Below are 22,589 nucleotides of genomic sequence, written 5' to 3'. Positions count from 1 at the left end.
CTATTGAAAATAAAATAATGTCGTCTAGCCACAGAATGTGACTCTTTGAAAAATACATAAGCATCATTTGCATAGACCCAAACTTTGTCACAAGATGAAAGGCATACAAATTTGTTGTATCAAAAAAGCATTATTCTTTTTAATGCTGATGCAGGTCCTTACTTTCAATAGGAAAATAACAGTTTGGACTAATATTTTGATTTCACAGTTTTTACTGGTGCTCCATTTTAAGGTATGCAAGACCAGTTTGGACCAGAATTCCGATTTTCCCATTTTTGTTTTTTTTTCTTTCTGACTGCACACAAGACAGGCATTTTCAGCAATGGTTTTGGAGGCAATGGCGAAAGGGGGAGGTGCTGCCATCTTTACTGGCCACCAGTGGATCAGTACTCAGCAAATACTGGCCAAAAATAGAGATTTTGCACTTACTCATTTACAGAGATCTTCCACAGCTGGCAAACCGAGAAAAGTTTGTGGTTTGTAATTTTCAAACAATTTGCCTGTTGGTGCAACACTGTGGAAACCAACATACAGTTTCAAAGGGTTGAGTTTCACATTATCGCTGTTTTGGTATACTTTGCACAACAGTATTGCAACAAAAAGAGAGCATAATGTCACCATACAGAGTAAAGAGACAGCACCCACAGTAAAATGAAAAGCAAAATAACAGAGAAGCAAAGAGTATACTAACAGAAGGATACTTATAGAATACATAATGATAGCAATGGCAACAAAACTTGACCCAGATCTTCTGGTCTCCAGTTTATCAGAAACTGGAATTTTAAAATTTGTCACATGTATTAGTATATACAGTGAAAAGTATTGTTTCTTGCGCGCTATACAGACAAAGCATACCATGCATAGAGAAGGAAAGGAGAGAGTGCAGAATGTAGTGTTGCAGTCATAGCGAGAGTGTAGAGAAAGATCAACTTAATGCAAGGTAGATCCATTCAAAAGTCTGATGGGAGCAGTGAAGAAGCTGTTCTTGAGTCGGTTGGTACGTGACCTCAGACCTTTGTATCTTTCTCCTGATGGAAGATGGTGGAAGAGAGTATGTCCAGGGTGTGTGGGGTCCTTAATTATGCTGGCTGCTTTTCTGAGGCAGTGGGAAGTGTAGACAGTGTCAATGGATGGGAGGCTGGTTTGCGTGATGGACTGGGCTTCGTTCACTACCCTTTGTAGTTTCTTGCAGGACAGAGCAGGAACCATACCAAACTGTAATACAACCAGAAAGGATGCTTTGTATGATGCATCTGTAAAGGTTAGAGAGCCATAGCGGACATGCCAAATTTCCTTAGCCTGCTGGGAAAGTAGAGGCATTGGTGGGCTTTCTTAACTATAGCGTCAGCGTGGAGGGACCAGGACAGGTTGTTGGTGATATGGTCACCTAGAAACTTGAAGCTCTCGACCATTTCCACTTCATCCCCATTGACGTATACAAGGGCATGTCCTCCACTATGCTTCCTGAAGTAGATGACTATTTCCTTTGTTTTGTTGATAACAGTTGTTGCACCAGTTCCTCTATTTCTTTCCTGTACTCCACCTTACCATTATTTGCGATCTGACCCACTACGGTGGTGTCATCAGCAGACCTTTGTGAGTGGAAAATCATGTCTCACAAATTTGATTGAGTTTTTTGTAGGGGTAACCAAGAAGGTAAATGAGGGCAGTTCAGTTGATGTTGTCTACATGGACTTTAGCAAGGCCTTTGACAAGGTATCGCATGGTAGATTGTTGCATAACGTTAAATCTCACGGGATCCAGGGTGAGGTATCTAAATGGATACAAAATTGGCTTCTTGAGAGAAGCCAGAGGGTGGTTGTAGAGAGTTGTTTTTCAAACTGGAGGCCTGTGACCAGCGGTGTGCCTCAGGTATCAGTGCTGGGTCCACTGTTATTTGTCATTTATATTAATGATTTGGATGAGAATATAGGGGGCATGGTTAGTAAGTTTGCAGATGACACCAAGATTGGTGGCATAGTGGACAGTGAAGAAAGTTATCTCCAATTGCAACGGGATCTTGATCAATTGGGCCAGTGGGCTGACAAATGACAGATGGAGTTTAATTTAGATAAATGCGAGGTGATGCATTTTGGTAGATTGAACCAGGGCAGGACTTACTCAGTTAATGGTAGGGCGTTGGGGAGAGTTACAGAACAAAGGGATCTAGGGGTACATGTTCATAGCTCCTTGAAAGTGGAGTCACAGGTGGACAGAGTAGTGAAGAAGGCATTCAGTATGCTTGGTTTCATTGGTTAGAACATTGAATACAGGAGTTAGGGTGTCTTGTTGAGGTTGTACAAGACATTGGTAAGGCCACATTTGGAATACTGTGTGCAATTCTGGTCACCCTATTATAGAAAGGAGATTATTAAACTAGAAAGAGTGCAGAAAAGATTTACTAGGATGCTACCGGGACTTGGTGGTTTGAGTTATAAGGAGAGGCTGAATAGACTGGGACGTTTTTCTCTGGAGCGTAGGAGGCTGAGGGGTGATCTTATAGAGGTCTATAAAATAATGAGGGGCATAGATCAGCTAGATAGTCAATATCTTTTCCCAAAGGTAGGGAGTCTAAAACCTGAGGGCATAGGTTTAAGGTGAGAGGGGAAAGATACAAAAGTGTCCAGAGGGGCAATATTTTCACACAGAGGGTGGTGAGTGTCTGGAACAAGCTGCCAGAGGTAGTAGTAGAGGCAGGTACAATTCTGTATTTTAAAAAGCATTTAGATGGTTACATGGGTAAGATAGGTATAGAGGGATTTGGGCCAAATGCGGGTAATTGGGATTAGCTTAGGGGTTTAAAAAAAAAAGAGCGGCATGGACAGGTTGGGCCGAAGGGCCTATTTCCATGCTGTACACCTCTATGACTCTATGACCTGAAAATCGAGTTGGAGAGAAATTTGGCCACACAGTCATAGCTGTATAGGGAGTAAGAGGCTGAGGACGCAGCCTTATGGGGCACCAGTGTTGAGGATGATCATGGAAGAGATGTTGTTAGGACATTTGACAGAGCCCCCCACCTCCCCCCAAGAAGTTCTGTGGGACCCTGTGGAAGTTCCAGTGCACTGACCCACGCACCATCCTCCTCGTGTCTGCGTGGGTTTCCTCCGGGTGCTCCGGTTTCCTCCCACAGTCCAAAGATGTGCGGGTTAGGTTGGTTGGCCATGCTAAAATTGCCCCTTAGTGTCCTGGGATGCGTAGATTAGAGGGACTAGCGGGTAAAATACGTAGTGATATGGGGGTAGGGCCTGGGTGGGATTGTGATCGGTGCAGACTCGATGGGCCGAATGGCCTCTTTCTGTACTGTAGGGTTTCTATGATTTCTATGATTTCTATGACTCTGTGGGAATGCCTGAGAAGTTTGAACTTCCAAGGACAATTCCCCGGCTCTCTGGGACACTCTGAAAATGTCTCCCATTCTGAATGAGACTTCAGACAGTTCTGACTTGCTTACATGGATAGTTAGCCAGAAAATGTTAAAGGAAAACTCCTAGTCCAACTCCTGGGAAACTATACAGTTGATTCCTCTTGACCACTTGATCCTCCAACTCCCCATCCCGACCCAACATGACTAGAACCCAACTTCATCCGCCTAAATCCCAACCCCTCTGAGCAGTTTCTACTAGCTCAGAATAAAAGAATGACCAGGGTGAGGTTAGGGCCGGTCAAGGACAGTAGTGGGAACTTGTGTATGGAGTCAGTAGAGATCGGCGAGGTGATGAATGAATACTTTTCTTCAGTGTTCACCAAGGAGAGGGGCCATGTTTTTGAGGAAGAGAAGGTGTTACAGGCTAATAGGCTGGAGGAAATAGTTGTTCGGAGGGAGGATGTACTGGCAGTTTTGAATAAACTGAAGGTCGATAAGTCCCCTGGGCCTGATGAAATATATCCTAGGATTCTTTGGGAGGCAAGGGATGAGATTGCAGAGCCTTTGGCTTTGATCTTTGGGTCCTCACTGTCCACGGGGATGGTGCCAGAGGACTGGAGAGTGGTGAATGTTGTTCCTCTGTTTCAGAAAGGGAATAGAAATGACCCTGGTATTATAGACTGGTTAGTCTTACTTCGGTGGTTGGTAAATTGATGGAAAAGGTTCTTGGGGATGGGATTTATGACCATTTAGAAAGATGCGGATTAATCCAGGATAGTCAGCACAGATTCGTGAAGGGCAAGTCGTGCCTCACAAATTTGATTGAATTTTTTGAGGAGGTAACTAAGTGTGGTGATGAAGGTAGGGCAGTTGATGTCATATACATGGATTTTAGTAAGGCGTTTGATAAGGTCCCCCATGGTCGGCTTATGAAGAAAGTAAGGAGGTGTGGGATAGAGGGAAAGTTGGCCGATTGGATAGGTAACTGGCTATCTGATCGAAGACAGAGGGTGGTGGTGGATGGAAAATCTTCGGACTGGAGGCAGGCTGCTAGCGGCGTGCCACAGGGATCAGTGCTTGGTCCTCTGCTCTTTGTGATTTTTATTAATGACTTAGAGGAGGGGGCTGAAGGGTGGATCAGTAAATTTGCTGATGAGACGAAGATTGGTGGAGTAGTGGATGAGTTGGAGGGCTGTTGTAGGCTGCAAAGAGACATAGATAGGATGCAAAGCTGGGCTGAAAAATGGCAAATGGAGTTTAACCCTGATAAATGTGAGGTGATTCATTTTGGTAGGACTAATTTAAATGTGGATTACAGGGTCAAAGGTAGGGTTCTGAAGACTGTGGAGGAACAGAGAGATCTTGGGGTCCATATCCCCAGATCTCTAAAGGTTGCCACTCAAGTGGATAGAGCTGTGAAGAAGGCCTATAGTGTGTTAGCTTTTATTAACAGGGGGTTGGAGTTTAAGAGCCGTGGGGTTATGCTGCAACTGTACAGGACCTTGGTGAGACCACATTTGGAATATTGAGTGCAGTTCTGGTCACCTCACTATAAGAAGGATGTGGAAGCGCTGGAAAGAGTGCAGAGGAGATTTACCAGGATGCTGCCTGGTTTGGAGGGTAGGTCTTATGAGGAAAGGTTGAGGGAGCTAGGGCTGTTCTCTCTGGAGCGGAGGAGGCTGAGGAGAGACTTAATAGAGGTTTATAAAATGATGAAGGGGATAGATAGAGTGAATGTTCAAAGACTATTTCCTCGGGTGGATGGAGCTATTACAAGGGGGCATAACTATAGGGTTCATGGTGGGAGATATAGGAAGGATATCAGCGGTAGGTTCTTTACGCAGAGAGTGGTTGGGGTGTGTAATGGACTGCCTGCAGTGATAGTGGAGTCAGACACTTTAGGAACATTTAAACGGTTATTGGATAGGCACATGGAGCACACCAGGATGATAGGGAGTGGGATAGCTTGATCTTGGTTTCAGATAAAGCTCGGCACAACATCATGGGCCGAAGGGCCTGTTCTGTGCTGTACTGTTCTATGTTCTATGAGTCCCTCCATGAACTGATTAGCCCCCACCTCCTGACTCCCTCTTGATTCTTCATGACCAAACCTGACTAGCCTCCATGTAAGCAAGTCAGAACTGACTGAAGTCTCATACAGAGTGGGAGACATTTTCAGAGGGTCCCAGAGAGCCAGGGAATTGTCCATTGGTGGTTGGTGTCACTAACCCCCACCACCTGACTCCTCCCTGAACCTACAGTTACATGCCTCCCAACTTAACATGGCTAGCCCCCATCACCCAACTATCCCATCCCCTGACCCAACCAGTCCCTGGCCTGACAACCCCTCCCAGTCCAACTACATCCTACCTGCCTGCCCACTTACCCACTGCACCCACCTGCTACCCTACCACCTCACCCATCTGCCACTCCACACATCACCCACCTGCCAACCTATTCACTAACCTCACCCACCCTATCCGCTTACTTACTTACCTCATCCTAGAACCCTACCCATTCATCCATTCATAAACATTCATCTAACACCCATCACTAATGAGAATATAGGAGGCATGGTTAGTAAGTTTGCAGATGACAGATGATTGGTGGCATAGTGGACAGTGAAGAAAGTTATCTCCAATTGCAACGGGATCTTGATCAATTGGGCCAGTGGGCTGACGAATGGCAGATGGAGTTTAATTTAGACAAATGCGAGGTGATGCATTCTGGTAGATTGAACCAGGGCTAGACTTACTCAGTTAATGGTAGGGCGTTGTGGAGAGTTACAGAACAAAGAGATCTCAGAGTACATGTTCATAGCTCCTTGAAAGTGGAGTCACAGGTGGACAGAGTGGTGAAGAAGGCGTTCGGCATGCTTGGTTTCATCGGTCAGAACATTGAATACAGGAGTTGGGACGTCTTGTTGAAGTTGTACAAGACATTGGTAAGGCCACATTTGGAATACTGTGTGCAATTCTGGACACCCTATTATAGAAAGGATATTATTAAACTAGAAAGAGTGCAGAAAAGATTTACTAGGATGCTACCGGAGCTTGATGGATTGAGTTATAAAGAGAGGTTGGATAGACTGGGACTTTTTTCTCTGGAGCGTAGGAGGTTGAGGGGTGATCTTATAGAGGTCTATAAAATAATGAGGGGCACAGATCAGCTAGAAAGTCAACATCTTTTCCCAAAGGTAGGGGAGTCTAAAACTAGAGGGCATAGGTTTAAGGTGAGAGGGGAGAGATACAAAAGTGTCCAGAGGGGCAATTTTTTCACACAGAGGGTGGTGAGTGTCTGGAACAAGCTGCCAGAGGTAGTAGTAGAGCCGGGTACAATTTTGTCTTTTAAAAAGCATTTAGATAGTTACATGGGTAAGATGGGTATAGAGGGATATGGGCCAAATGCGGGCAATTGGGATTAGTTTAGGGGTTTAAAAAAAAAGGTGGCATGGACAAGTTGGGCCGAAGGGCCTGTTTCCATGCTGTAAACCTCTATGACTCTATAACTAATATTCACACAAAACATTAAATTTACTTCATGGCAGTTAGTGCTGTAAAAATGTGGGTGTATCTTCCAGGGAATTCTCTTTGTTGATCTTTGTAAGCATCCTGAGTTGAGGGAATTTCTAATGAACCACGAATTGGAAGTCAAAGCCTTTTCAATCAATCAACTTAAATGGTAGTTTTCTGTCTGATCAGCGTTGGACACAGGGACACTGACTGCAATTTCACGGGATTATTAAATGGAAGACACTGTTAAAATAAAATTAATAACAAATATGGAAAATGAATCAAATTAAACTGAGGAAAGATATAAACAAAAGGGAAAAATGTGAGGAAAACATGAGACCTTTTGTGGTCTTTATATGCACTCCTAACTACCTTGTTGGTTGAATAATTTGCAGTACACAATATGGTTAAGAGAAATACATCCCAAATGTTTTTGGAGGAGTGAACAAAAGAAATAAAGGACTGGACAGTGAGTCATGCTTGGACAGTTCGGAGAGTGACCAAAAGCTTGGTTTATAATCTGGATTTTGGGAAAGTTTTTAAAAGTGTGGGCTGAGGTAGAGAAGCAGAGGGAAAGGAAGTAGTTGGGAGAAAGAAATCCATCATCTCTTTTACCCTTGGTGTTGGAGGTGGGGAAAGAAGGGCTGTGTAAAAGGTGCTTGAAATAAACTTTCTCCTCTAATTTGCAAGCTCCTTCAGCCACTTCCTTTGGTCCTCCAAGTCATTTCTTTGACCTCCAAGATTAAAATCCCCCCCCACCCCCCTCCGCCCCCCACCCCGCCTCCGAACTTGCCGCTGGTTCTTGATTGGGAAGAGGATCAAAGCTAATGGGGAAAAGGTGAGAGAACGAGGTTGAAAAACATATCAGCCATGATCGAATGGCAGAACAGACTCGATGGGCCAAATGCCCAAATTCTACTCCTATATCTTATAGTCTAATCCTTTGGAGTAATAGGAGGATCTTGCTGAGGAGCAGGAGACACTGGAGTCTAGAGGGACTAGAGAAGAGAAACTAGAGGAGAAAAGAAAGAGAAGAAAAGGGCCGCCCATGTTGGTGGCATCTCTCCTCTGAGCTCCATCTCTAGCCATTCTTTTTGCCTCATAATTTTCTCCCTCAGTTTCCTTTCCAGGTGCTCTCTGGCTCCTTACTCCATAACTCAGTAAAGTTTTACATTTCAACTTTTCAGTGCAAGTTCACTGCTTTCCTGAATTCATTACTCAAACTAGGTTTTCTTTCATTTGCATTAACTAGGACAGCCCCTGATCATGCTGCACACCAACTCTCCTGGGAGATCTGTCACAGGTCACACTCCTTCATTTTCAGCTCTTCCTGCCTCTGCTGCTCCCTTGCCTAAAAACTTACACAGTGGTTTTCCGCTTGCAACATTTTTCTGTACTTTCTGCCTAATGTTAGAGCCGCCCTTCGACAGATTAATCAGCTGTGTAGATTTTATCAGAAAGGGAGTTCCTGGTTTGAATAATGGGTGATGACATTTTTTCTGTTTTTATTTTATCCTGTGGTCAGACATGTAATAAATGTGAGTTCTTCATAGGTCCCTGGAAAAGGTGTCAACTTCTCCCTGTTGATAACTGTACTTTAAAAAAAGTAAAGACTTATTAGTCACAAGGAAGGCTTAACACTGCAATGAAGTAACTGTGAAATTTCCCTAGTCGCCACACTCTGGTGCCTGTCAGGTCAGTGCACCTAACCAGCACGTCTTTCAGACTGTGGGAGGAAACCAGAGCACCCGGGGGAAACCCACACAGACACAGGAGAACGTGCAAACTCCACACAGACAGTGGCCCAAGCTGGGAATCAAAACCCGAGTCCCTGGTACTGTGAAGCAGCAGTGCTAACCACTGTACTACCATGCCGCCCATATATACAACATATTGTTAGTTGATATCAGGTAACTTGAAGCAGGAAGTAGTTGCGAATAATCAGAGTATGATAGATCCTGTTGCATAGAATTTAAAGCATGACATAGATTGATTGGGATTACTCCACGGTATCCAACGTTACATCATTTACATATCATAATTGCACTATTAGATTTTTATCCTAGCTTTTTGGAAAGAGGAGCCTCGATATATGCTAATCGGTCTGCCATAGAATTTCTGGCTACTATAGATGCGGTTGTTAGAATTCCAGTAGGTCATCAAAAAGCATCTCTTTGCACAGCCTTAGCAAACAGGCATCACTCTGTGGGTTCTCTCTCCTTTCTTCCCAGGGAAAAAAAATACAAGGCAACAAATAATGATTGACTTGAATCCGCATTGTTCCACTTGACCTGTGACCTTCAAGTCAGTTGATGTCACACTTGATTTTCCAGCAATTCTACGTGCCCATTTCACATTAGTCAACACCTGCATCTCCAAATGCCATTCAGGATATCCCCGCGCCTAAATGAATATTTAAATGAGGCCCCTCTCCTGCTGGAAGCAGTTGCTTTGCCCATTGCTGATCCGCAGCACAGGGGGAAGGGTCTGATAGGATGGAATTTTTACTTATACTCTGCTACTAACCAGTCAAAGACAGAAAATCTACGCATATTTAACTTGATTGTGTGGTTTCTGCAGCTTCCTGCTTCAGAATCATTAATCATATCAATGATCTCTGCACAGCAATGTGACCATTATATATAACTGTCTGCACTGGGTGAAGTTGGCAGGAAACTAAATGGAGAGCTGTATCATCTGCTGAAAATATATTTGCCACTACCCATGCAACATAGGGTGGGATTTTCCAGTCCCCCCCCACCCGAAGAGAGGACATTCCTGCCCGTGGTCAATGGTTCGCCAAGTTTTCTGTCCCGTCCGTGACTATTCCTGCATTGGGCAGAACCAGATAATTTACCCCATAGAATTAGCACATCCTGTCTCAGTAATAAGTGGACTGAAATTCTGCTGTAATTTCTTAAAGAATACTGCCCGGTTTGGGATTTTTGTTTGGTGCGGAACAGCAGTGAGGACCATCATCCTTGTTACTATCTCATGTATCACTACTTCCATTTGAGCAACCACCACACAAGGGGTGCAGGAAGGGCAAGATACCCATGTGAGGAGTCCAGCACGAGGACTGGGCAAATTAATTTGCCCAAACTTGCCAGTTGTCATTTGGGCATAAACTGCGCCATGGACAGAAAATGTAGACTATTGTATCAGCGTTGAGGAACTGTCTGTAATCTTTACATACTCGTCTAAAAATATATTGCTGGAGCCAATAAAATAGTGAAGACCAAAGTCTATATGCTGATTGCTATCATCAGCAATCATTCTGTTTGTTCACCAGGGTGTTGTTAGCTTTCTCCACACTGGATGACAGCTGTAAAGTTGCGTTCCCTGTCTATAGTTTTATGAAATACACTATTTTAATAATGGGGCGGGCACCAGGGACCCGGGTTCGATTCCCGGCTTGGGCCACTGTCTGTGTGGAGTTTGCACGTTCTCCCCGTGTCTGTGTGGGTTTCCTCCGGGTGCTCCGGTTTCCTCCCACATTCTGAAAGACGTGCTGGTTAGGTGCATTGACCCGAACAGGCGCCAGACTGTGGCGATTAGGGGAATTTCACGGTAACTTCATTGCTGTGTTAATATAAGCCTTACTTGTAACTAATAAATAAACTTTACTTTAATATTTTTAACTGGCTATTGTACGTAAGGCAGGACTTGTCAGTGAAAATTTGTTAGTGGCTGTTGAAGTGGTAGGCAGCCACGCCTTTCTCTGGCAAACACGGTTTCAAAGAACAAAGAACAAAGAACAGTACAGCACAGGAAACAGGCCCTTCGGCCCTCCAAGCCTGTGCCGCTCCTTGGTCCAACTAGACCATTCCCAGGCTGCTCATGTGACTATCCAGGTAAGTCTTAAACGATGTCAGCGTGCCTGCCTCCACCACCCTACTTGGCAGCGCATTCCAGGCCCCCACCACCTTCTGTGTAAAAAACGTCCCTCTGATATCTGAGTTAGACTTCGCCCCTCTCACCTTGAGCCCGTGACCCCTCGTGATCGTCACCTCCGACCTGGGATAAAGCTTCCCACTGTTCACCCTATCTATACCCTTCATAATCTTGTACACCTCTATTAGATCTCCCCTCATTCTCTGTCTTTCCAGGGAGAACAACCCCAGTTTACCCAATCTCTCCTCATAGCTAAGACCCTCCATTCCAGGCAACATCCTGGTAAACCTTCTCTGCACTCTCTCTAACGCCTCCACATCCTTCTGGTAGTGCAGCGACCAGAACTGGACGCAGTACTCCAAATGTGGCCTAACCAGCGTTCTATACAGCTGCATCATCAGACTCCAGCTTTTATACTCTATACCCCGTCCTATAAAGGCAAGCATACCATATGCCTTCTTCACCACCTTCTCCACCTGTGTTGCCACCTTCAAGGATTTGTGGACTTGCACACCTCGGTCCCTCTGTGTTTCTATACTCCTGATGACTCTGCCATTTATTGTATAACTCCTCCCTACATTATTTCTTCCAAAATGCATCACCTTCTTCCAAATCATTTATATATATCACAAATAGCAAAGGTCCCAGTACAGAGCCCTGCGGAACACCACTGGTCACAGACCTCCAGCCGGAAAAAGACCCTTCGACCACTACCCTCTGTCTCCTATGGCCAAACCAGTTCTCCACCCATCTAGCCACTTCTCCTTGTATCCCATGAGCCTTAACCTTCTTAACCAACCTGCCATGTGGGACTTTGTCAAATGCCTTACTGAAATCCATATAGACGACATCCACGGCCCTTCCTTCATCAACCATTTTTGTCACTTCCTCAAAAAACTCCACCAAATTTGTAAGGCACGACCTCCCTCTTACAAAACCATGCTGTCTGTCACTAATGAGATTGTTCCGTTCTAAATGCACATACATCCTGTCTCTAAGAATCCTCTCCAACAACTTCCCTACCACGGACGTCAAGCTCACCGGCCTATAATTTCCTGGGTTATCCCTGCTACCCTTCTTAAACAACGGGACCACATTCGCTATCCTCCAATCCTCAGGGACCTCACCCATGTCCAAAGAAGCGACAAAGATTTCCGTCAGAGGCCCAGCAATTTCACCTCTCGTCTCCCTGAGCAGTCGAGGATAGATGCCATCAGACCCTGGGGCTTTGTCAGTTTTAATGTTCCCTAAAAAACCTAACACTTCCTCTCTTGTAATGGAGATTTTCTCTAACAGGTCAACACCTCCCTCCGAGACACTCCCGGTTAACACGCCCCTCTCCTTCGTGAATACCGATGCAAAGTATTCATTTAGGATCTCCCCTATTCCCTTGGGTTCTAAGCATAATTCCCCTCCTTTGTCCCTGAGAGGTCCGATTTTCTCCCTGACAACTCTTTTGTTCCTAACGTATGAATAGAATGCCTTAGGATTCTCCTTAATCCTGCCTGCCAAGAACATCTCGTGACCTCTTTTTGCCCTTCTAACTCCCCGTTTGAGTTCTTTCCTACTCTCTCTGTATTCCTCCAGAGCTCCATCTGTTTTCTGTTGCCTGGACTTAACATACGCCTCCCTTTTCATTTTAATCAGATCCTCAATTTCCCTGGTTATCCATGGCTCTCGAATCCTACCTTTCCTATCTTTCCTTTTTACAGGCACATGCCTATCCTGCAGCCTTATCAATAGTTCCTTAAAAGACTCCCACATGCCAGACGCGGACTTACCCTTGAACATCCTCTCCCAATCAACATCCACCAATTCCTGCCTAATCCGGCTATAGTTAGCCTTCCCCCAATTTAGCACCCTGCCCGTAGGACAGCACTCATCCTTGTCCATTACAATCCTAAAGTTAACAGAGTTGTGGTCACTATTTGCCACATGTTCCCCTACCGAAACTTTGACGACCTGACCGGGCTCATTTCCCAGAACTAGGTCCAGTATAGCCCCCTCTCTAGTCGGGCTATCTACATCTCTGGGAACGGCTTTGATAACTCACCAGCTGTGATCATTACCATTGCTGCTCATTCATCATCTTATCTGAATTTAATTAACTAACCTTGGTGTACATGATTATATTCTATTATAGAAACATTAGAATTCTCTTTTGATACAGAGACTTTGGTCCAAAATTCGGATGTATAGACCAGAATCCTATGTTGTTTGGGTGGGCACGTGCACAACCTCAAAGCATGTGAAATCATGCAAGAAGACTTCAGGTGCATATCCCGATGTCATCTCACAACTGCATGATATTTCAGTCGGCGGGCACGCAGCCAACTCCCGCTCATACCTGCCAGCAGTTAAGGGGATTAAAAGTTCAATTGACTCGAATTTAATGTTGCCCAGCATAGGTCAGTGCGCGGGCAATACACACAGGCAAATCATCCTTTTCTCACTTTTCTCATCCAAGGATGGGATAAAAGGGGCGAAGCACTGGCTCTGTGAATTGTGAGATGTTCAGGTGAGAGTTTGCTGTAGTGTTACTAACGAAATTTAAGACCTTTTCTTCTGATTTCCTGGGAAGTATCTGCATTGTTAACCTTGTTCTGACAGCTCTTTTGTTCTGTGCATGGGGAGTGTCATCTGCACTTCAGTAGATGGAGATTGTGCACCCGGCTGGGGAAACCTTCTCTGAAGAGGAAGGGAGGGGCAGAAGGGAGAGCAGGCCAGGTGTCCGGAGTCCGCATCGCAGGGGAGAGACCTTTGGGAGGAGATGTGCAGGTACAGGGTGTGCAGGGCCAGCAGAGAATACAAGGAGATATAACCCTCAGAAGACGCTACTCTCTTGCTGCCAGAGTGTACTGGCAGTGATCTAGCTACCTCAATATATCTGAGGTACTGTGCCACAAGAGGCTGTGCCTCTCTAGGGAAACCGTAATATCATTATTTCACATGATTGGGCTGGAGACTGCCTCCAACTGTGTGTGTCGACACCCAATACCAGTGGTTCAGAAGATCACAATTACCATCAACTTACCTGCATCCGGACCAGCACTTCTCCATGGCAGATGCCACACAGACTCTCGGGGATCTTCACCAGATCTTCCCGCTGGACTACAGAGGCTCGTCATCTGCCTTGGACTCAACATGGTCATGGTCTCCAGCAGTCATCCAACTGCCGGTACCAGAGGACTCTCTCTGCCTCTGCCAGCTTTTCCAGTGAGGGTGATGTGTCCTCACCACACTGCACTCCAAACAATAGTCCACCAAAGTCCCTGTGTCTGTGGTGGAGCTTGGTGCAGTGAACACAAGTGCATCATTCAGTGGTTCCTCTTCAGCTGTCAGGGGCTCCTTGGGGTCAGCAGCGCGTTCCGAGGATGGTGTTTCTGAGGGAGAAACAGATTATGTCATTAAGAACAGCCTCACTGACTGTGCAAGCACGATGGTAGCTTGCCTCAACAAACACGTGCCTCACCAAGACACTGAGTGGCCAATCTCTGGGAACTCTGGATTTGCCTTTCTCACTGGAGATGGCATAACCCAGCCCTTCCTACACATTCCTCCAGTCTCTCATCTTCCTCTGACACTCCTGCCTCTCCGACACCTGGGGATCTTGCTCCTTGCTCACTATTCAAGGCCAGGGTGTCCATCTCAAACCTGGACAGGCTCAGGATGTTGGACACTTCCTCACATGTTCGCATGCATTCGAGTGCTTTATGCCTTAATTTCTCCTGAATTGTGAACAAGTGCATTAATTAGTCCAGCCTTTACCTACAACACCATTCCTTCCCCCGCACAGAAGAGCTTGCTTCAGGAGCCCATCAGACTGGGACTCCTCATTCTTCCAGCCAAATCTCCCATCCTTAGCATGCACAGGGATATGTGCCCTTTGACACTATGCATCTCTCTCCGCTGAGTGCCACTATTTACACCCACCCTCAAAAACATCTATACTCAGTTCCTTCAGTTGGTACTCACCCATGAGCAGTGCAGAAGAATATTGAATCGTTTCTGGCACTGGATCCATGTGTGGCACACCGCACACTGCCCGCTTACCTGTGCAGGCATCTCCATCCAGGCCATCTTCGATGGGGTGACCTCTTCTTGACATCCTGCAGCGTGAGCATTTCATGCTAGGCACTCACTGCCTCCACTAGAGCGCTGTGAGACCCTGCAAACCCCTTTGAGCACTGCTATCCACTGTCTAGGTGTAAGGATGGCAAGGTGAGCTGGGGTTGCAGCTTCAAATTTAGCATTCAGAAATTGGGTGGCTTTAGCTTGTGCCACAATAGAAGTGGAAACATCAGCTATCAGATGTTACATTGAGGTTGGGCTCACAACTGTGCTGATGGAGTTGGCTACCAGCTCCCTGTTGGAAAGGTTGGTCTCCAAGCTCTATGCAAAATCGGAGTCAGATTCCTTGACATGATTTGCAAGCTTTCTGGCAGACCTGCCAATGCACAAAACATTTAATTGTGTGCATCTAAGTTTGCAGATGATACAAAGCTAAGTGGGAATAAAAGCTGTAAGGAGGACACAAAGAGTTTGCAAAACGACAAGTGAAGCGGAGGGTGGGCAGATGGAGTATAACGTGGGGAAGTATAATGTTATTCACTTAGACATTAAGAAAAGAAATGCTGGATAGTTTTTAGAAGGTGTAAAACCTGTAAATGTTGATGTTCAGAGGGACTTATATCTACTCTTGCAAGGAACACAGAAAGTTAGCATATAGGTACAGCAAGCAATTAGGAAGGCAAATGATATGCTGGGCCTTTATTGGAAGGATTGGAATACAAGAATAAGGTAGTCTTAACAATTGTATAGGGCTCTAGTGAGACCACATCTGGAGTACTGAGTGCAATTTTAAGGAAGATATGCTTGCTTTGAAGGTAATGGAGCAAAGGTTCACTTGATTGGTTCCTGGGATAAGATGGTTGACCTCACAGAATCCCTACAGTGCAGAAGGAGGCCATTTGGCCCATCGAATCTGCACCAACCATAATCCCACCTAGGCCCTATTCCTGTAACCCCACTTGTTTACCCTGCTAATCCCCCTGACACTCGGGTCAATTTAGCATGGTCAATCAACCTAACCCGCACATCTTTGGACTGTGGGAATAAACCGGAGCACTCGGAGGAAACCCAGGCTGACACGGGGAGAATGTGCAAACTCCACACAGATAGTGATCTGAGGCTGGAATCGAACCTGGGTCCCTGCGCTTTGAGGTAGCAGTGCTAACCACTGTGCCACCCAAAGAGGCCTAGTGTGAGAGGCTGTGTAATTTGAGATTATACTCTCCGGAGTTTAGAAGAATCTGGCAAAACAAGGATGGTGTTGCCCATTCTTAGTTGCTCTTGAGAAGGTGGTGGTGAACCATTTTCTTGAACAGTTGCAGTCCATCTAATGCCGATATACCCAGGGTGCTGTTCAGAATAAAGTTCCAGGTTTGTGACCTAGAGACAGTGAAGGAATGATGAAATGGTTCTAAATCAGGATGGTGTGTGGCTTGGAGGATAACTAGCAGGTGGTGGTGTTCCAATGCGTCTACTTTCCTTATCCTTCTAAATGGTAGAGGCTGTATATTTGGAAGGTTCTGTCAAAGACTGGTTGCAAGTTGCTGCAGTGCACCTTGTATATGGTACACCCTGTGCTACTGTGCGTCGGTGGTGGAGGGTTTAAAGTAGTGGACGGAGGCATCAATCAAATGGGCTGCTTTGTCATGTATGCTGTTGAGCTTTTTGAGTTTTGTTGGAGCTGCACTCATCCAGTTAGTGGGCAGTATTCCATCACACTCCTTAACTATGTCTTGTAAATGGTGGATGGGCTTTAAGCAGTCAGGATATGAGTTACTCACTGCAGAATTCCCAGTCTCTTACCTGCTTTTTTAACCACAGTATTAATATAGTTGGTCCAGTTCAGTTTTTGGCCAATGATAATCCTCAGGATATTGATGGTTGTGGATTCAGTAATAATAATGCCATTGGATGTCAATATGAGGTGGTTAGTTTGGCATGGTGGCATTGCTGCCTCATGGTGCCAGGGACCTGGGTTTGATTCTGGCCTTAGGTGGCTGTCCATGTGGAGTTTGCATGTTCTCCCCTTGTCGGCATGGATTTCCACTGGATGCTCCAGTTTCCTTCCACAGTCCCACAAAGATGTGGTGGATTGGCCATGCTAAATTGCCCTTTAGTGTCCAAAGTTATGTAGGTTAGGTGGATTAGCCATAGTAAATGAGCATGGTTACTGGGATAGGGTGTCAGGGAAGGGCCTAGGTGGGGAGCTGCACTGTCAGATGGGCAGTACTGAGGGAGGATTGCAGTTGGGCAACACTGGGTATGCACTAATTACCAAAGATTCAGTACTAAGGGAAAGGTTTACTGTTGGTGTGCCACTATTGATTGGTCACTGCACTGTGTGAGGTTCAGTTCTGAGGCATCCAGCTACATGATCCTTGCACCTGTTTTCAGGGACTATCATATTTAGTCCTCTAAAGCTATTAATAAACAGCAATGATACTGTTTACTAGTTTTATTCTGTTTAAGCAATTTTTCTTTCTTAATTTTCCAACTTTGCTTTTCATACTTTTTCTGCCTTTTGTTTTAAGTTTTAGTTATTACTCTAAGATTTTATATACTAATTACTTTAACAATTTCAATCCCACTTAATGGACCAGTATGAATGATTCTGTAACATGGATAAGTTGTCAACCAACTTGATCTACATATGTCGATAATTATGACTGCTGGATTGAATTAGTTTAATGATCGACAGGTCTCCAGTTAGGTACCACACTTCTCGTTTTTGCTCATATCCATGTCATGGATTGGACAGTGGGGTTTCAATTAATAATGATTAACTTTTTTGCCCTAGTTCCAGCATACAGAATTCTAATATTAGTACTCAATTTAACAGACTGTCTTTAAAGTGTTTTTTAGAATTGCCAATTTTCCTACAATTCCCTTCACTATGGCCTTAACTTCACCCTTGCCAGTACAAATAAAGTGACAATTAATTTCCTATCTGAAAGATACCCATTATAATTCTTAAATTATTAATATGCCAATGGATTAGCCACTTTTTTGACTTTTGTTTAAGAACAGATTTTTAAAAAATTACTTTGTTCTTAAAGTTACAAAGTCAATGCTCAGAGTGCACCAGGCAGACCCGAATCCATCCCTTGTTTGCTCCAAAAACCAAATCCAAAATCTAAATGAATCCAATTCATGGTCTCCATAAGAGAGACAAACAAGATTCAAGCTGACAAGGTAAGGCATTGCACCCCATGTTGGGCTTGGTCTGAAACTTATGGTGGAATTTTCCTGCCCCGCCCACCATGGGAATTGTAGCAGGGACACAGACCATGCAAAGGTCCATTGACCTTGGGCAGGATTTTCCAGTCGTGGGGCGAGCACGGCCGGAAAATCCCACCCATGATCTTAGCCAAAATACAAATCATTCTCCTTTCCTTCCTCTCTTAAGCCACTCACTCCTGGGGCACAGTTCCATTGAGCAAACACCCTCCATTATTTTTCCCAAGCAACTATGTGCTTATTTGATTTAACCCTCACACAGGCTATTTTTCCATGGGAGAATCACAGTTGAGTATGACTCAGTCCTCACCTGATCTACACATGTGTGCACTATCACTTAGGAACTGTTGACAGCAATCTAAAGCAGCAACCCTGGTTAATCCTTCCTGCTAAACTAGGACAGCCCTACTATTACTCTAGCTGAAATCAACTATCTCAGACCAAGGATTCTAGCATAGGCCTGCCCCTATGTTTCAAATACTCAGTTTGTAAACTGAGTGAGCTAGGGGAATGCTAATCAGTCATTAGTCTGTCAAGTCATTCACTGGTAACTACTTTTTTTAGGGCTTGCAATATTTCAATTACTGAAGGGGCACTTAACTGTTTTTCTTTCTGATATTGGTATTTTTATTTACAGCAATGGTAGTGTTACTGCCTATTTCTGGTTGCAATTTGCAATGCCAAAAGAACATGACCTTTTGGTCAAATATACACTAAGTGCAGAAGTGTTGTTAAATGTGTTACGACAACATCTCTATTATGATGGAACAGCAAAGAAAATGGAAGTGGAACCATCTTCTATCACACTACAGCGTAAGGACTTAATTTATATACCGCATAATACTGTATAAATCCAGCCAAAGATAACAGAAGAAAACCCATATTGTCGATGACATTTCACCTAAATCAAACTGGTAAACAATGCTGTAAGATTGTGGTTCAGTAATTAACATTTACCTTTATACTGTAGGAATAAATGTGCCTGCCAAAAACGCGGCTAAAACTTTGCATATCCCTTTAAGGTGTAATAATGTGCATTGCTCAGATAAATTTTGTAGTCATATCTTTGGATGCTGTAACAGGGAGACTGTAAGGTCTTTCTGGATAAATGAGATCAGCCAAATAATCTTTACCTTCATCTACCTTGTGAAGTAAGATATTGTAAATTAAAAGTAAATTAGTATAGCTTGTGTTTGCTATCCTTTACAGATAAAAGTAAAAATGGCCAATAAATAAACTAAAGCATTAAAAGCATTACAAAATATGAAAATATCTTAACAGTAAGCTTGCCATATCATGGCAAATTATTTAATTTGACTTCTGTAATTTACGCATCTTCCTATTTTGTTACTAATTCTACTGTTTAACTATATATTCCTTTTCTTAGTCTCTTTACAGAGATTGAAACACGGAATGATATAGATAATGATTCATAGTGAAAGTACCCTATCCTTTAAGTTATTGACTGAGTTTAATTTGGGTCTTTTACAGTTGCTAAAGAAAGATATGTTCAAAGCTTGAAAGCTGGTAAGTAGCTCAATTGCAGAGGCAGCAAACCAGTATTTAGAGGAGGAATTATCAGAATGGAAATCTGGGTGAAACAAGGGATGTTAGTTTAAAATAATAATTGTATAACATCACACTTTTCATTTTAAAATGCCTTAAAGCATATCGAATTATTGTTTTTGATTGTTATGTAGGGAGTTTCTTCACACAATTGTGATAATTGGTTAAAGAAAAGGTCAAGGGAAGATTAAAATCTTTTGTGCAGTGAGTTACTATAAGTCTAAACTGAATTGTCTAAGTGGGTATAGAAGACAATTCAATCACATCATTCAATGGGAATTTAATATTTACTAGAATAGGGAAAAGTTTCAGTGCTCTGAGGAAATCAGGAAAGCAGAAGTTTGGGACTAAGAAGAAAGATTACAGTCAGGGTACACTAATGGCCTCCTTCCGTACTGTAAGATTCTAGAGGAGGAACTTTAACGTAGAGGACTGTTTACGATTGGGAGCCTGTGTCAGGGAGAGGGGATTGAAACCAGCAGAAGTGTCAACACTTTGGAAAGCTGGGTCCAAATCGCTGACGTCATGTTTAACTGGAGTGTGATAGCTTGCTTGCATAAGACCCCTTAGAAGGACCAAGTTGCCTATTAGCATGTTAGTTGCTTAAGCAAATTAATATTTCAACTGATTTTGCAATTTAATGGAACATCAGTTTCCTATGCTTCCTAAGTCTCATGAGTGAAAGAAAAATGAGAATACAGTGGTGCTGAATGCATTACATACTTAGTGCTCACAGCTGCTAATGTTCATAATGTTCTTCCTAAGAGTTTACTTTGTATTTTATAAATGTTTTAGCTTATTTTTCTTTGTTAAGGGCATCATATAAACAGGTTTTTTCAATTTTGTTAAGCAACTTCGGCCAATAATTTTCAAAGAGCTGCTCTTGCTCCACTCGAGTAACTTGGCTGAAAATTAGAAATCACATAAATGTGCATAGTGCAGCTCTGAGGAAATTTTGTTCCTTTGTCCAGGATAGAAAAATCTAGCTGGGAAGATCCAATTGACCCACATACTAAAATAAATGACCTAATTTCTTTGGATTTGTTTGTGTCCTTTTAGGTCACTGTGTACTTCGTGTTCTGTTGTTGAGCAAAGAACAGACATTTAATTCACAGAGATTAGTGAACTGCAGCAAAAACAGCAGTAACTATTGGCTGGTGCAGGGAGAGAGTGATCGCTCCATCAAAACTATAATTTCCACTGAAGACGAAGGATCTGTCTGCACTGGCACGAATGTGACTATCTATAATACTTGGGTTCCAGGCTCTAAACAAATTGTTAGTAAGTACGTGTCATTCAGAGAGTCTTTGCAATAGATCAATTTGAAAACAGATTTGTATTTCTTTTGATTTGTTTTACAGACCATGATACTTATCCCAAATAGCACGGTTGTCTATTTTAATAAACTCCAAGGCTTAAATGATAAGACTAAAAGAAATAGAAGCAGGAGTAGGACATTCGACCCTTTGAGGCTGCTCCATTATTCAGTAAGATCAATGCAGATCTGAGCATGGCCATAACTCCACTTTTCTGCTTGTCCCCTCACCCTACCCCCACCATTCCACCCCAACTCTTGACTCCCTTGCTAATCAAAAATCTGTATAGCTCAAGAGAGTATATTAGAGTTAGACATTGCAGGAGCATTAATCTCTTATACTTTTAAGTGGCATCACCAACTTTTGGTGGTTAATTTAATTGGCAGTTAACACACAAACACAGCAATTTCATGAAACTCTTCAGGTGGTTGAGGGTGAGCTGCTGGTTTTGCAAGGGTAACGTCATATTGGTTAGTGCAATTGTTTGTATTTTTACAGCTTTCCTTGGCTTTGCTAATGTTTCAATTTTTTAGTTCTTTCATGGGACACGGATGGCACTGGCTAGGTCAGCATTTATTGCCCATCCCAAATTGCCAGTGGGAAAGTGGTAATGAGCTGCCTACTTGAACTGCTGCAGTCCATGTGGTGCAGATACACCCAAAGTGCTGTTGGGAGAGGAGTTCCGGGATTTTGAACCAGCTAGAGCAACAGATATAGAGTTCCAAGTCAGGATATTGTGTGGCTTGGAGAGGAACTAGCGGGTGGTGGTGTCCCCATGTATCTGTTGCCCATGTCCTTCTAGATGGTCAAGGCCGTGGGTTTGGAAGGTGCTGTTGAAGGAGCCTTGGCAAGTTGCTGCAGTATGTCTTGTCGGTGGTACATACTGCTTTCACTGTGTATCAGTGGTGGAGGGAGTGAATGTTGAAGGTGGTGGATGGGGTATGATTCAAGGGGGCTGCTTTGCTCTGGATAGTGTCATGCTTCATGAGTGTTGTTGGAACTGCACTCATCCACTGTAAGTGGAAAATATTCTACCACACTCCTGACTTGTGGGTTGGAGATGATGAAAGGGTTTTGGGAAACCTGGAGGTGAATTAATCACTGCAGAATTGTCAGCTTCTGACCTGCTTTTGTAACCATAGTATTTATATAGCTGGTCTATTTCAGTTCCTAGTTAATGGTAATCCCCAGGATGTTGATAGTGGAGGATTTAACAGTGGTAATGCCATTCAGTATCAAGAGGAGGTAGTTGGATTCTCTCTTGTTGGAGATACATATTGCCTGGCACTTGCAAATATTACATGCCACTTATCAGCCCAAGCCTGAATGTTATCCAGATCTTGATGCATCTGGGCATTCGTTGCTTCAGTATCTGAGGAACTGTGAATGGTGCTGAACATTGTGTAATAATAGCAAACATCCCCATTTCTGACCTTATGGTGGAGGGAGGTCATGATGAAGCAGCTGAAGATGGTTGCATAGGACACCACATTGAGGAACTCCTGCAGCCACATCCAGGGACTGAGATGATTGACCTCTAACAACCACAACCATCTTCCTTACAAGTATTACTCCAAACAGTGGAGAGTTTTCCCCCTGATTCCCATTGACTCCAGTTTTGTGAGG

At 43.8% G+C, this 22,589-nt stretch overlaps 1 protein-coding gene across 1 annotated transcript in view; it reads left to right on the top strand.

The window, feature by feature from the left end:
* Positions 1-22,589, top strand: part of LOC144506605 (suppressor of tumorigenicity 14 protein homolog) — a 55,769-nt gene that overhangs the window by 4,693 nt on the left and 28,487 nt on the right. The window contains exons 5-7 of the mRNA XM_078232953.1: positions 18,719-18,894; positions 19,573-19,608; positions 20,707-20,932. Of these exons, the coding sequence (XP_078089079.1) occupies positions 18,719-18,894; positions 19,573-19,608; positions 20,707-20,932 (438 nt within the window). The remainder of the gene's footprint in view (positions 1-18,718; positions 18,895-19,572; positions 19,609-20,706; positions 20,933-22,589) is intronic.

Source organism: Mustelus asterias, chromosome 17 (assembly GCF_964213995.1).
Source record: "Mustelus asterias chromosome 17, sMusAst1.hap1.1, whole genome shotgun sequence".
Classification (NCBI taxonomy): Eukaryota; Metazoa; Chordata; class Chondrichthyes; order Carcharhiniformes; family Triakidae; genus Mustelus; species Mustelus asterias.
The sequence above is the reverse complement of the archived record's forward strand: the minus strand, read 5'-3'. Positions and strand labels throughout refer to the sequence as shown.